The sequence below is a fragment of the Pagrus major genome, chromosome 14 (genome assembly GCF_040436345.1).
Source record: "Pagrus major chromosome 14, Pma_NU_1.0".
Lineage (NCBI taxonomy): Eukaryota > Metazoa > Chordata > Actinopteri > Spariformes > Sparidae > Pagrus > Pagrus major.
The window spans coordinates 22,073,809-22,085,847 of NC_133228.1; the positions used below are offsets into that span (position 1 = coordinate 22,073,809).

At 39.5% G+C, this 12,039-nt stretch overlaps 2 protein-coding genes across 3 annotated transcripts; one reads left to right on the forward strand and one right to left on the reverse strand.

The window, feature by feature from the left end:
* Positions 1 to 1,183: 1,183 nt before the first annotated feature.
* Positions 1,184 to 6,175, reverse strand: kin (Kin17 DNA and RNA binding protein). The gene is made up of 12 exons (XM_073480360.1): positions 5,945 to 6,175; positions 5,758 to 5,852; positions 5,630 to 5,673; positions 5,415 to 5,537; positions 4,029 to 4,213; positions 3,892 to 3,940; positions 3,687 to 3,738; positions 3,447 to 3,585; positions 3,216 to 3,344; positions 3,026 to 3,131; positions 2,563 to 2,657; positions 1,184 to 1,613 (listed from the first exon to the last, which is right to left on the reverse strand). The coding sequence occupies exons 1-12, from the start codon at positions 6,056 to 6,058 to the stop codon at positions 1,554 to 1,556; spliced, it is 1,191 nt and encodes a 396-aa protein (XP_073336461.1). The 5' UTR covers positions 6,059 to 6,175; the 3' UTR covers positions 1,184 to 1,553.
* A 790-nt stretch (positions 6,176 to 6,965) lies between these two features.
* Positions 6,966 to 11,328, forward strand: atp5f1c (ATP synthase F1 subunit gamma). Of its 2 annotated transcripts, XM_073480713.1 has the most exons (9): positions 6,966 to 7,037; positions 7,594 to 7,628; positions 8,163 to 8,294; positions 8,395 to 8,602; positions 8,898 to 9,041; positions 9,185 to 9,249; positions 9,335 to 9,490; positions 10,587 to 10,683; positions 11,137 to 11,328. In XM_073480713.1, the coding sequence occupies exons 1-9, from the start codon at positions 6,997 to 6,999 to the stop codon at positions 11,138 to 11,140; spliced, it is 882 nt and encodes a 293-aa protein (XP_073336814.1). In that variant the 5' UTR covers positions 6,966 to 6,996; the 3' UTR covers positions 11,141 to 11,328. The 2 variants fall into 2 exon arrangements, with proteins under 2 accessions (XP_073336814.1, XP_073336815.1); XM_073480714.1 differs by lacking the exon at positions 11,137 to 11,328 and having other exon boundaries at positions 10,587 to 10,687.
* Positions 11,329 to 12,039: the final 711 nt, after the last annotated feature.

Sequence of the window (12,039 nt, forward strand, 5' to 3'; positions counted from 1 at the left end):
TTAAATACTGAACACAACCTTAAAATGTGAAGATTTCAGGGCGAGTTCTGTAAGTGCCCGTTTTCTATGATTTCTCAGCTCCAAGTCAGCTACATGGAAAATAAAGAAACTCGAAAAATAGCTGTTGTTGTGTCATTAAAAGCATGCCGAATTAACTATTACTACGTCCTTATTGCAGTGTGGCCATTAATTTAACGATAAGTGTCACTGGATTGCTTAAATACTGAAAAGAACCTTAAAATGTGAAGATTTCAGGGTGAGTCCTGAAGCGTCTTTTTTCCTATAATTCCTAAGCAGATTCATGGACGTTTATTTGCGATGGACATGAAAAATAAGTATATCCTTTATAAGTTTTTTCTCAAAAAAATTAAATAATGAAAAAAGACACAATTTCTTCTCGGTGAAGCATTTTTGTTCATTTATTTTAAAGAACATTAACAGTGATTGTACACAAAACTGTCCATACCAGAGGTACAAAGCCACAAGAGAGTAAAAACAGCAAACTTTTAATGCATAAATCTTTATTTTTTTTGTCGAAATGATACAAATATCTTTGTGAAACCAGCCCCTGAAGCAACACACAAAACTGACGAGTTTCTTTTTTCTCACACTCCACTCCAAAATTACACTTTTAGCAATTTACTGTTTCACTGCGTTTTAAGAAGTCCCAAAATTCTGCCAATAATGGATATTTTGGGCACATATTGAATATTTTGAGATGTTTGTTTCTGGCAGTTTAAGTGGTATTTAAAATGTAGCCTTGTTGAAGTAAGAAAAACCTTTAAAAACTCACCACTAGAGTGAAACTGTTAAAGTGGTTTGGTAACTTCTTGCGTCAGGATGAGGACAACATCGAATCATTCAGTCACAAACTGAACTGAACACAGGTTGATTTGCAGCTGAACATGTGTCACCAGGTACGTCTGAATATATAATAACTTGTATAAAACTGATTTCTGAAGCGTTTGGTATTAAAACTCCTGTGTGTGTGTTTTAGGGGCTGGCAGAAGGACTACAGGACCGATAAGACGCACGGCTCAAACGTCTACTGCTGGTTCATACACAACAGCGGGAAGGGCTTCATCGACGGCCACTACACCGACTACATCGTCCCCAATCTCAACAGCTTCCTCCCGACGCTCTGAGCAGCCGGAGACACATTCGAGTACCCTGTGCTGCTATAAATCCCCTGGGTCAGTGAGAAAATGAAAACAAAGCGAGTGGAAAACTGGAGCCAGAAGAAAAGAGGGGACGACATGAAGACGTTTAACTTTTTGGTGTCTACATTTCCTTTTAAAATTTTCCTTCTTTCCTAATTACTTTCCAAAAAACACCAGGAGTCACTTTTGTTGAATTTATTTGGAGAAAAATGTACATCTGCAATGTAAAGATCAACTTGAACATCAATACAAAATAAAAAACTAATTGAACAAACTGCTCTGTGTTTATTTGTGTAATGCATTACAGGGTGTGTGTGTATATGTACAGTGAATGTTAGGGAAGTAACTCTGACACAGTAGAGTCCCTGAGATTAAAACGGGAAGCTTGTTGGTTCAGGCCAGTTTGGAGAAATCCTCATAGGCGATGTCGACTCTCTTCCCCTTCTGTGAACCCTGAAGACGAGAGAAGGTGAAGCTTTAATGATGCAGCTTTGTAGGAGTGAAATTCAAGCACTTTTTGAGTACTTTCAAGGTATCTAAACTAATATTTTGCAGACTTAAAGCCTTCATCTTCACATCTAAATTGTGAAGAAAAAATTCAGGAGAAAAAAGAAGAAGAAAATAAATTTTTTTCAGAAGAAAATACAATTTTTTCAGAAGAAAATACAATTTTTTCAGAAGAAAATACATTTTGCCTGAAAGAAATGTTCTCGTGAAGTGTTTTCTCATTAAAAAAATAGTTTTTTTTCATGAAAAAAAGAGTTTTGTTCAATATTTTTTTTAAACCGCATGAAAAAAGGAAAAAAAAAGTTTTTTCAGGCAATTATTTTTATTCTGAAAAAATGTATTCTCTTAAAGAATGTCTTTTTTCCCTTTTCCTGGAAAAAATAATCACTCAGTCTAAAAAAAGAAAAGAATAAAAGAATAAAGAAAAGAATATTTTTATAAACTGCGTGCCAAAAAAAAGAAATCAGGAGAATATTTCTTTTTAAATCGCGTGAAAAAACATTCAGGAGAATTATTTTTTTCAAGTGTGAACCTGAATAAAAGTTTGGGCAGGAAAAGTTTTCTTTTTCATTTTGAAATTGTGTTCATTTTATGTGTGAAACCGGGCAAAAAAACTATTTCTTCTAGGAGAATTTTTTGTTTTCATGTGTGAAACAGTCTGAAAAAAAGTTGTTTTTTTTCCCCCTTAGAAAACAGATCACCAGACAAACAATGTGTTCACTTGCCCCTCAGGGCTTCTGTAAAACACCAGGTTATGTTGAAAATCAAGAATTTTGAATGTTCCTTACAGTTGAACCAATTTTCAATTTACAGACGTACAGTTCATAAAGCCTCGACCGACATGTGACAGGAGCAGTTTTTAGCAGATTTGAGAACAGGCCAAGAAAATACTCACAGATTCGAGCGTGAGTGTAGCGCTGAAGTTCTTTTCATCTATTCCCTCCAGCACAGCCTCGACGTCTCTGTACGGTCCGTTCAGGATCAGAACCCGTTTACCTGCAGGAGGTTAGACAACAAGATGATGAGGAGCCGATACTGAGGTGTTTCAACCTCAAGATGTTGATCAGCAATCTGGGATAGCGTTGTTTTAAGTGTGGGGGTTGTAAGTGTATGTAAGGTCAGCATGGTCCCACTTTAGACCTTTACAACAAGGAAATAAAGCCTTTGTATTGCTCTCTCCAGATTCCACCAGACTCCTTTCATAAAAACAGTTATTTTACCTCACAGAACAAGGAGGTTTCTGCTCTACGGCTGCTTTATTGTGTGAACTCTCTGAATCTGAACGAACCCTTTAAAACACCAAAGTCACACTGCCCTCATGCATCCCACAGAAGTATCCCTTTAAATGATCTTTTTAGGTTTACCTGGTGCAGGTATGACCGTCTCAACATGATTCTGGTCCAGTTTCAGTTTGTCTCCGGAGTCGATCATCTTCACCACCGCTGCGTATTTGTCTCGCACCTCCTGCAACAAAAACATTCACAGTTATTATCGACACATCTCTCAAATCAACAGACTCTCACGACAGTAAATACTCAGCATCGTTACCATGACGACGCCCTTCTTCTTGTGGTACTTCTCTCCCAGTCTCTTGGTGACGACTTTGATCACGATGTTGGGCTGCATCCAGTAATCTGTTCGGACCGCGTCCAGCTTCTTCTTCTTCCTCGCCTCCATCTGAAGAAAAAGAAAAAAGCATTCAGTTGATTTCAGAACAATCAGCTGGAATAAATAATACAAATAAACAGAGACAGAAGAGGAAAAAATCATCTTCTCTACCTCCATGATCTCCTCCAGAGCAGATTTTTTCTTCTTCTCCGAGCGGGAGTCTGAACCGGTGTCTTTCCTCTTGGTGGACGATGACGCTGCTGCTGCTGCTGCTGCTGCTGCTTTGAGAGCGCTGGCACCAAGAGCAGAACTACAGGGAGGCAAAAACAACAGTGTCAGACAAAATAATTTTATCATACCTGCCTGATAATTAGGCCCAAAAATTAGCAACCTGCACAGAGACTTCTGTACCTGGATTTGGACGGACCGGCAACACACGCAGAGGCACCCAGGTTGAAAGCAACTGCAGAAAACAGGCGTAAGGAATGAAAACTAACATGACAAATTGGGTCTAATTCTCCAATTCATTATGACATCCCGAAAACATTTACAATCACTGCTCTTTACACTGAAAATATTAGCTTTTGTCTGCACTCTAGCTGTTTTATTTACATACTTTTTTCTTCTTCACTCTCACGTTTCAGCTCGGTGTAGACAGGAGTTTCCTGTGGATTAGCAAAACATAAAAAATGTGATCTTTATTGAGCTGAACTTCACACACGCGCAGCTGAATTCTGTCCCGTCGGCACTCACGTCAATCTCCTTTCCGCCGCGGCCTCTTCGGACCTGCTCGTTGATGAACTTGGCGCTCCTCTCCTCGTCGTCCAGGTCCGCCTTCTTCCTCCTCGCCTGCTCCTCCTGGAGGCGGATGGTCTCCGGGTCGCGGTCGATGTACTGGACGTACCAGCCTTTAGGGGTCTCGTCGACCTTACAAAAACCTGGCAGGAACATCCAAAGACTGTTCATTTCCATTTTTGCGTTTCTGCCATTCAGCCACTTCATGGGGACTTTCTTTACAGCGGCTATCAGAAGGATCTGATACAGAGAGTTCAAGATGTTCTTCTGTTTTTGCCATAAGCTCTTTAAATATTTTACATTTAACATTTACTCAGTATGACATGTTATGTACTTAACTACTACTTAGTATAGTATTTATGTTTCTCCAAATTATAATTCTGATGATAGTAGTCTGATTATGATTTACTCAAGTCCGGTACTTAAGAAGAAATTTGAGGTCTTTTCTTTTTCGCCACCTGATACTTCTACTCCACTACATTGCAGAGGGAAATGCTTTAATAATAATACTTTTTAGTCAAATACATTTACAGGTGCATCTCAAAAAAATGAGAATATCATGGAAAAGTATATTTTTTCTCCGTAATTTAATTCAAAAAGTTAAACTGTCATATATTCTAGATTCATTACACATAAAGTGAAATATTTCAAGCCTTGTTTTGTTTTCCATAAAGCACAGTAATAATATTGGTCAGCAAATCAGTTACTGGTAGTTTTTGGCACTGTGGGCAGGTGCCAAGGAGACGGAAATCAGCATCTCCATACTGGTTTGCTGACCGTGGTATTACTGTGCCGCATCAATGCAGTAATACATGCACAGACAACATTTCAAGAGCTTATAAAACATTTTGTTTTTTTTTAATAAACTAAACTACCAAACAGTTTATACAAGCACAGCTGAAACAATTAGTGAATTAATCAATCATTCAATTAACTGACAACTGTTTTAATCATCATTAAACTCCACATATTCAATATTTATTTTCATTTTAAAAATGTTGAGGTCAGGGCAACCTATTAGTCAAAACAATCATTTTCATACAGCCAGTCCTTTAATTGAAATAATTGTCACCAGATTAATCCAGAAGAGAAGTAATCAGAGTTGCAGCACGATACACCTCAACCAACTACAACAGCAAAATCCTGCTTTTACATTCAAAATGATCTATTATGTATAATACTACGAGGACTTTCAGTGCGGTATATCCACCACACATCTGTTTGTCTTAGAAGAGAGACCCCTGTTCCTAACAGATCTCCACATCTTTGTGAATAGTAGGAAACGTGTCCAGGTGGATTTTGGGGAGGAAAACCTCTGCATATATTCAGACGGTGTCAGTTTACCTTCTCTGCCGAGCCACTTGGTGAAGTCAGTGAGAGTCTCCCACTGTGTGGAGTTCATGTGGACGTGCTCTCTGTCGCTGATGTATTCGTTGTAGACGATGTTGTTGTGCACACGTTTGGTCCCTGCAGATGGAAACAGAACAAATGAATCAAAATGTTTTCCAGCTGCTGCTGTTGGACAAACATCTGGATGATGTGAGTGACTCAGGACTCACCGAAACGTCTCCTGAGCAGCTCCAGGAAGTCACTTTTGAACTCACTGTGAGAAAAGAGACAAGAATGAACTCTGACGTATGAAATACACAACAAAGTGCTTTTGTTTCTTCTTGTTAGATGAACTTACTCAGAGAAATAGTCCATGAACTTGTTGGGGTCCTCTGAGGCCAGCAGCAGCTGCCTCTGGTGGGACTCTGACATGCAGTGACATTTGAAGCCGTTCTGTAAAACAAACAGGAAACACAAATAAGATCAAAAAACATCAACAGCAACAGTAAAAACATCGACTAACACAGATTTAATGGACGTCTCACCTCATCTCGACATTGTTTCTGACACATCTGACAATACCACCTCAACTTCTGGAGACCTTTGGATTTTATCCTGTTGGCTATCGCCTTTGGGGACAGAAAATCTGCTTTTCCCATCCTGACCACCTACAATACACATACAATGTCTGATTTTAATCGATAATTAACACTTAAACTGAGAAAAAGTCCGCTCGAATAGCGGCTAATCGACGAACATCCACCAAGGTAAACAGCTTCCGCGTGTTGAGCGTCACAACCTCGCGAGAAAGCTGAAAACGCGCGATAACTGTAGTTGCGTTCAAGGACTCGTGTATTGCTCCGTACTTTACAACGTGTCGATGTGATTTATGAAGTTAATAAAACAAACTGTACTTAGCTCCAGTTTGTGGCTCACATGTAAGAATTGTATATTGATGAATACGTTAATGATGCAGACATTAATAAATAGGCTTTATATTGTGTGTTATTGTATTGTAAAGTTATCTATCTATCTATCTATCTATCTATCTATCTATCTAAAAAAACACATTAATAAAATTACTAGATAGATGTTTACTGAGAAAATATTTGAAAATGGAAAAAAAAGTTAAATGTCAAGAGTGCATCTTGGGAAAAAATGGACAAAGATATTTCGTCTGCCATCTTGGCATCAGAAGAGTCGCAACTATGGAAGTTTTAAAAGTTAAACTGTCTTTTATTTTTAAGTGTAGACAACTTTGTGTGGCTCAAATGGTCATCAGTGCAAAAGTCCCAGTCATGAAAACGATAATTACATAAAATTTTGTCTTCACTTTCAATAGAAATTGTTGTTTATTCTCTTATAATAAAAATTTGGCATTCAGGTGTTGCTACAGATTTTTGTGTGTGTAATAAATGGGTTCAACATGTTTTACAAAAAATACAAAAAGCACTTCAAGAGTAATGTCAGCTTCTGGTGACGTATGTGAACGGCAGCTTTACGATATTTCTGGCAGTCCTTGAAGGCAGCATTCGTCCATTTTGCCTTTAACTTGCGCCTGCGCAGTCCTGCGTGTCTGACCTTCATAGGAGTAACGATGTTCGCCAGGACCAGCGCGTTGGTGTTCGCCCCACAATGGTAAATTAAAACACACTTCAACACTTTCACAACAATCTTATGTTTCATACTCTATTTGTGTACTTCATGTATATATGTAATGTGAATAAATGTGTAGCTTCTTGTCTGTAATGCACACAGTTATTGGATGCAAGGACATGCTAACGTGGAGGCCGCGGCTAATGAATGACAGCGGTGTGCTCCAGTAGCAGCCGGCTACATGCTAATGCTAGCTGTGCTGACATTTACTTGCTGAAACGTCCTGACATTGTGGGGAGAAGCTGCTAAACACCTCGCTAATGAATGATTGAGCACATTATGCGTCTACATTGTCCACACATACAGCAGTGACAGTGATATCTTTAGCTAGGGGTTCACTGTCAAAGCCTTTTCTGTGCACAAAGTTATGCTAGCGGCTGCTAGCAAGCAAAAATTGATTCCCTTCAAGTTTAAGTCAAATTATTTAATGCTAATGTGACGTTAGCTGCTGCTGTTAATGTCAGACTTTGTTTATAATGCTGTTACATGTTGGTAATGCTTGCAGGCTAAAGCTAACATGCACTATTTCTGTTCACAGTGGGCAGGTCAGGAACATGGCAACCTTGAAGGACAGTAAGTACTTTTGTACACTCTCCTCATAATATGTGAGGACAAGAGCACAACAACATGTTACAGACTATAATCCCACACTGGTAACACCCCAGAAGCAAAATCTGAACAGTCTCTGCAGAAATCTTGAGAGAAATGTCAGACTGAATGTCTTTTAGAGGGGTTGCCATGTTTGTTTGTAAGACACAAGCTGCAAAACATGGCTGTAGTGTCTTTGATTAATCCTCTGCAAAGATTTACACGCAAGCTGCTTCTTACTAGTTTACAACAACATGATGTTAACTAGAGGTTACCCATTGTGGTCTGTTTTGGTGGAAGGTAAGGGTAACTATTATTTACAATATCGATTAATCTGCTGATTATTTTTCATTATTAACAGATAAATCATGTATGAAATGTCAGAAAAATGTTACATTTATGAAGCTGCAACCAGCAAATGTTTGACATATTTGTATAAAATTACTGAAGCATATACCACACTTACTGTACATCGCCCAAGTTGTTTGTTTAATCCGTAATATCCCCTCTTCTCTTCAGTCACCATCCGGTTGAAGTCCATCAAGAACATCCAGAAAATCACCAAGTCCATGAAAATGGTGGCTGCTGCCAAGTATGCTCGTGCTGAGAGGCAGCTGAAGCCAGCCAGAGTCTATGGCAGCGGTGCTGTGGGTAAGTGTCTTCATGTTAACGCTCACTTTGCATGAGTCAGATTTAAAAAGAAATTTTGACACTGGACTAAGATTCCCCCGTTTCCTCTCTGCTCCTCCAGCCTTGTACGAGAAGGCCGATATCAAAGCCCCGGAGGACAAGGCCGTCAAGCATCTGCTCGTCGGCGTGACCTCTGATCGTGGTCTCTGTGGCGCCATCCACTCTGGTGTGGCCAAGGCCATCAAGAGCGAGATCGCCGCCCTGACCGGTGCTGGCAAGGAGGTCATGGTGATCAATGTGGGAGACAAGCTGAGAGGCCTGCTGCACAGGTAGGAATGGAAACAGAGCCTCCTGAAGTTCACTTTCATAACATCTGATGAAGGACATGAGTCCAGTGTTGTTGTTGTTGTTTATCCAGCAGCTGTTTAGTTGATTTTTCTGTTTAGTAGCGGCAGTAATCCGATGATATTTAGCTGTTGTCTTGTGTTTTTTTATTTTGAGGAGGTTCAGATTAATTAACTGCTTTTTATCAGCCCAGAACCCAAAGTTATTTAGTTTTATAGGATATAAAACAGTCGCTTGTGGTAGCGCTGTATACCAATAACACCCACTGTTCCTCTCCAGAACTCATGGAAAGCACATCATGCTGAACTGTAAGGAGGTCGGCCGTAAGCCCCCAAACTTCGGTGACGCTTCAATCGTCGCCACCGAGCTCCTCAACTCTGGATATGAGTTTGACCAGGGCTCTGTCATCTACAATAGATTCAGGTACGACGCTTGTTCAACTTTTTTTTTCTTTATTTGGAGTTGTATAAAACAGGGTTCGAATAAAGTCTTGAAAGTTTGGGAAATTCTTAACATTAACTGTTTCTGAGGAATTTGAGTAAAATGCTCCCCTTTCTTTGCCGCAGGTCTGTTATCTCTTACAAGACGGACAGGAAGCCGTTGTTTTCCATAGACACCATTGCTAACGCAGGTACTGTCGGTTTTAAATAAATAGTTTTACGGATCCTCGGGCGTCCCAACCAGAAATATACTGAACATATTTGTCCCGTGTGCAGAGGCCATGGGCATCTATGATGACATCGATGCCGACGTGCTGAGGAACTACCAGGAGTTTGCTCTGGTCAACATCATCTACTTCGCCATGAAGGAGTCCACCACCAGTGAGCAGAGCGCCAGGATGACTGCTATGGACAGCGCCAGCAAGAACGCCTGTAAGACTCTGCCCTTCCTGCCTCACACGTTTATGAGTGTATATGAAGTGTCTCTTTATACGTGACTGTTTTTTTCCTACAACTCTATTTTCTGATGGGTTGGAATGATTTTGAAACGGTATTTAGATTTTCTCTCGTGGAGTTAAAAGGGGTTCTCGAAAGGGAATTGACAGAACCAGATTTAAGGATCGGTCCCAACACCCACATCTGCAGTACTTGCAAATATCAAAGCGCCTACTTGTGTGATGTATTTGCCAAGTGTGGGTGTCGGGACAGATCATAAATCTGTCTCTCAAAACACTTTAAGTATTTGATCAGTGCTCAAAACAGTATTCAATTAAAAAATAATAATTGCCAACAATTTTTTTGCATTCAAATTTGATTTTTATAGTCGTTTATTTGGCAACATTTCCAAACATTCTCTGATTTTTAGCTTCTTGTAAGTGCGGATCTTCTGCTTTTCAGTTGTGTCATTTCACTGAATTATGATAATTATGGGTTTTTGATTGTTGGAAGCTCTCGGAGCCAAAAGATTAATTGAAAACTAGTTGCAGGATAAGTTAGTTCTTATAAACATGCGGTTTAATTAGGGTTGTAACCATCTGTTTTTATTTTCTCTTAAGTTATTTTGGCTTGGAAAATGTCAGAACATTTTGAAAAAAAGAGATGGTGTCTTCAGATTTCTTGTCAAAAAAGTCCAAAACCTAAAAATGTTGAATTTACAAACAAGTGAATCAGAGAAAAGCAGCTGAACCTCAAATCTGAGAAGCTAAATCAGTGAATGTTTGGAGTTCAGCGTTTAATCTATCATCCAGATTGTTGGATCTTTTTTTCTGTCCTTCAATTTATTGACTACTTCAGCATTTTAAGCGATATTGATCAGTTGTCAGTAAGGACAGAAGGCATCATGTAGTGTACAGATTGTAACATCCACTCAGACAAATTATGATTTTGTTATTTTGGGCTTTGACTTGTGTCTGATCGTTTTCCACATCTTGTTAGGATTTAGTTTGAGCCGTGCTCTCAGGTTTCTCTCCTCCAAGATTAAACTTTAACACCTGACTCTGGCTGACTGTTTTTCTCTGTCGCTCTCCAGCTGAGATGATTGACAAGCTGACCCTCACCTTCAACCGTACCAGACAGGCCGTCATCACCAAGGAGCTCATTGAGATCATCTCTGGAGCTGCTGCGCTGTGAGTCTCCTCCCTTCATTTTGCAGATTCTCCTCAGTGACTCATTATATTCCTCCATCACTCTGCTAACATTTCTGACCTTTTAAGACCTCCTCTTTATTTCTCAAGATTCCCTCTCAATCGTTCATGTCTATTAAATTTGTAAGAGCTGTCACATTCTCTGGTGACTGATTCTCCTCTCTGACCTGATCTGCTCCTCCTCACCCTCTGCTCAACTCAGGAACTGAGGCTTGTTTTAACAGGAGGAGGTAACAATGTAGAGTTAGACTGTAATGTTAGATCCCTTCTGGGCTAGTTTGGTGTGAAGTGAGCACCGTATATATTCTTCGATGCGATAGTCTAGATGCCCTGTAGGTGTCCAGAGTATCTCCACAGTTCCTAGCTTGTTAAACCCAGTTTGTTTGTTGTTTTATGTTCGATGTCCTTAACTTTGTTTTCCTTTTTTCTCTGCAGATAAACGGGCCACGTCTTCGTTTCCATTACCTATAGCTCTTCAAGATCTTCAGACACGTGTTGTCGAGAGTCTACGAACATTTGTGCTTCTATTTGTAAAATATATGGAGAAAATAAACCTACAGATTCCTCTTCTTTCATCAGTTCCTGTATCTGTTTTATTTCCTCACAATAAATGCTGATGAAAATGAATGTTGGTGCTTCACTTTTAATCCAGACGTGTTACTAATGCTTTACTCATCAGTCAGAAATGAATTGTTTTTTCTGTTCAGCCAATATTAAAGAGTTCATGTGAGTTGTACTGTTGTGTTCACGTACAGAGGTTGGACCAAAAAAAGTAGAGACACATTATAATATAATACAAACAACACAAGTGTTCCTTCAATAAACGCTACCTTTGTGAAGCCAGTAATGTTTTCAGTGTGTTTGAGAGGTTATTGGCCTTCATGTGAGCAGTTTTCTTTGTCAGTGCTACACATCCCGGGTCTCGTTACCTCACATAAATATTACTCCTGGGACTTCCACACAGTGAAGTACATTGACTTTAAAGAGCAGTAGTATCAAGCGAAAATAGGAATATTGTGTCCTTAATTGGTGAATGAATCAATGGTAATGGCTGATGAGTCCTATCTGACTCAAGTTTAAACAGACCTTTGGAGACACCGTCATTACATAAGAACTTTTAAGCAAGAGCGTTGTATCTAAAATCAAATGAAACTAGATTGGCACTCAGAAGAGTGTATACCTCTGCCAAGGCCCAGCAATCTTTTCATTCAATCAAACCTGATCCAATATCGAAACCATCTGTAACTGCTCAACTGTGATGTAAGATCAGAAGATCCAGACTCCTGCATCCACCTGATTGTTTTTTCATTAGGATCCAAACGTTATTCTCTGAGAAAC

Bases quoted from the DNA above. Each gene is read 5' to 3' on its own strand.
- kin (XM_073480360.1), bottom strand. From the start codon at position 6,058: ATGGGAAAAGCAGATTTTCTGTCCCCAAAGGCGATAGCCAACAGGATA. The intron at 5,538-5,629 runs GTGAGTCCTGAG...TTCCATCTGCAG, and splicing joins GCTGCTCAGGAGACGTTTCG to GGACCAAACGTGTGCACAAC. The intron at 2,658-3,025 runs CTAAAAAGATCA...CTGCAGGTAAAC, and splicing joins CATACCTGCACCAGGTAAAC to GGGTTCTGATCCTGAACGGA.
- atp5f1c (XM_073480713.1), top strand. From the start codon at position 6,997: ATGTTCGCCAGGACCAGCGCGTTGGTGTTCGCCCCACAATG. The intron at 8,295-8,394 runs GTAAGTGTCTTC...CTGCTCCTCCAG, and splicing joins CTATGGCAGCGGTGCTGTGG to CCTTGTACGAGAAGGCCGAT. The intron at 8,603-8,897 runs GTAGGAATGGAA...GTTCCTCTCCAG, and splicing joins CTGAGAGGCCTGCTGCACAG to AACTCATGGAAAGCACATCA.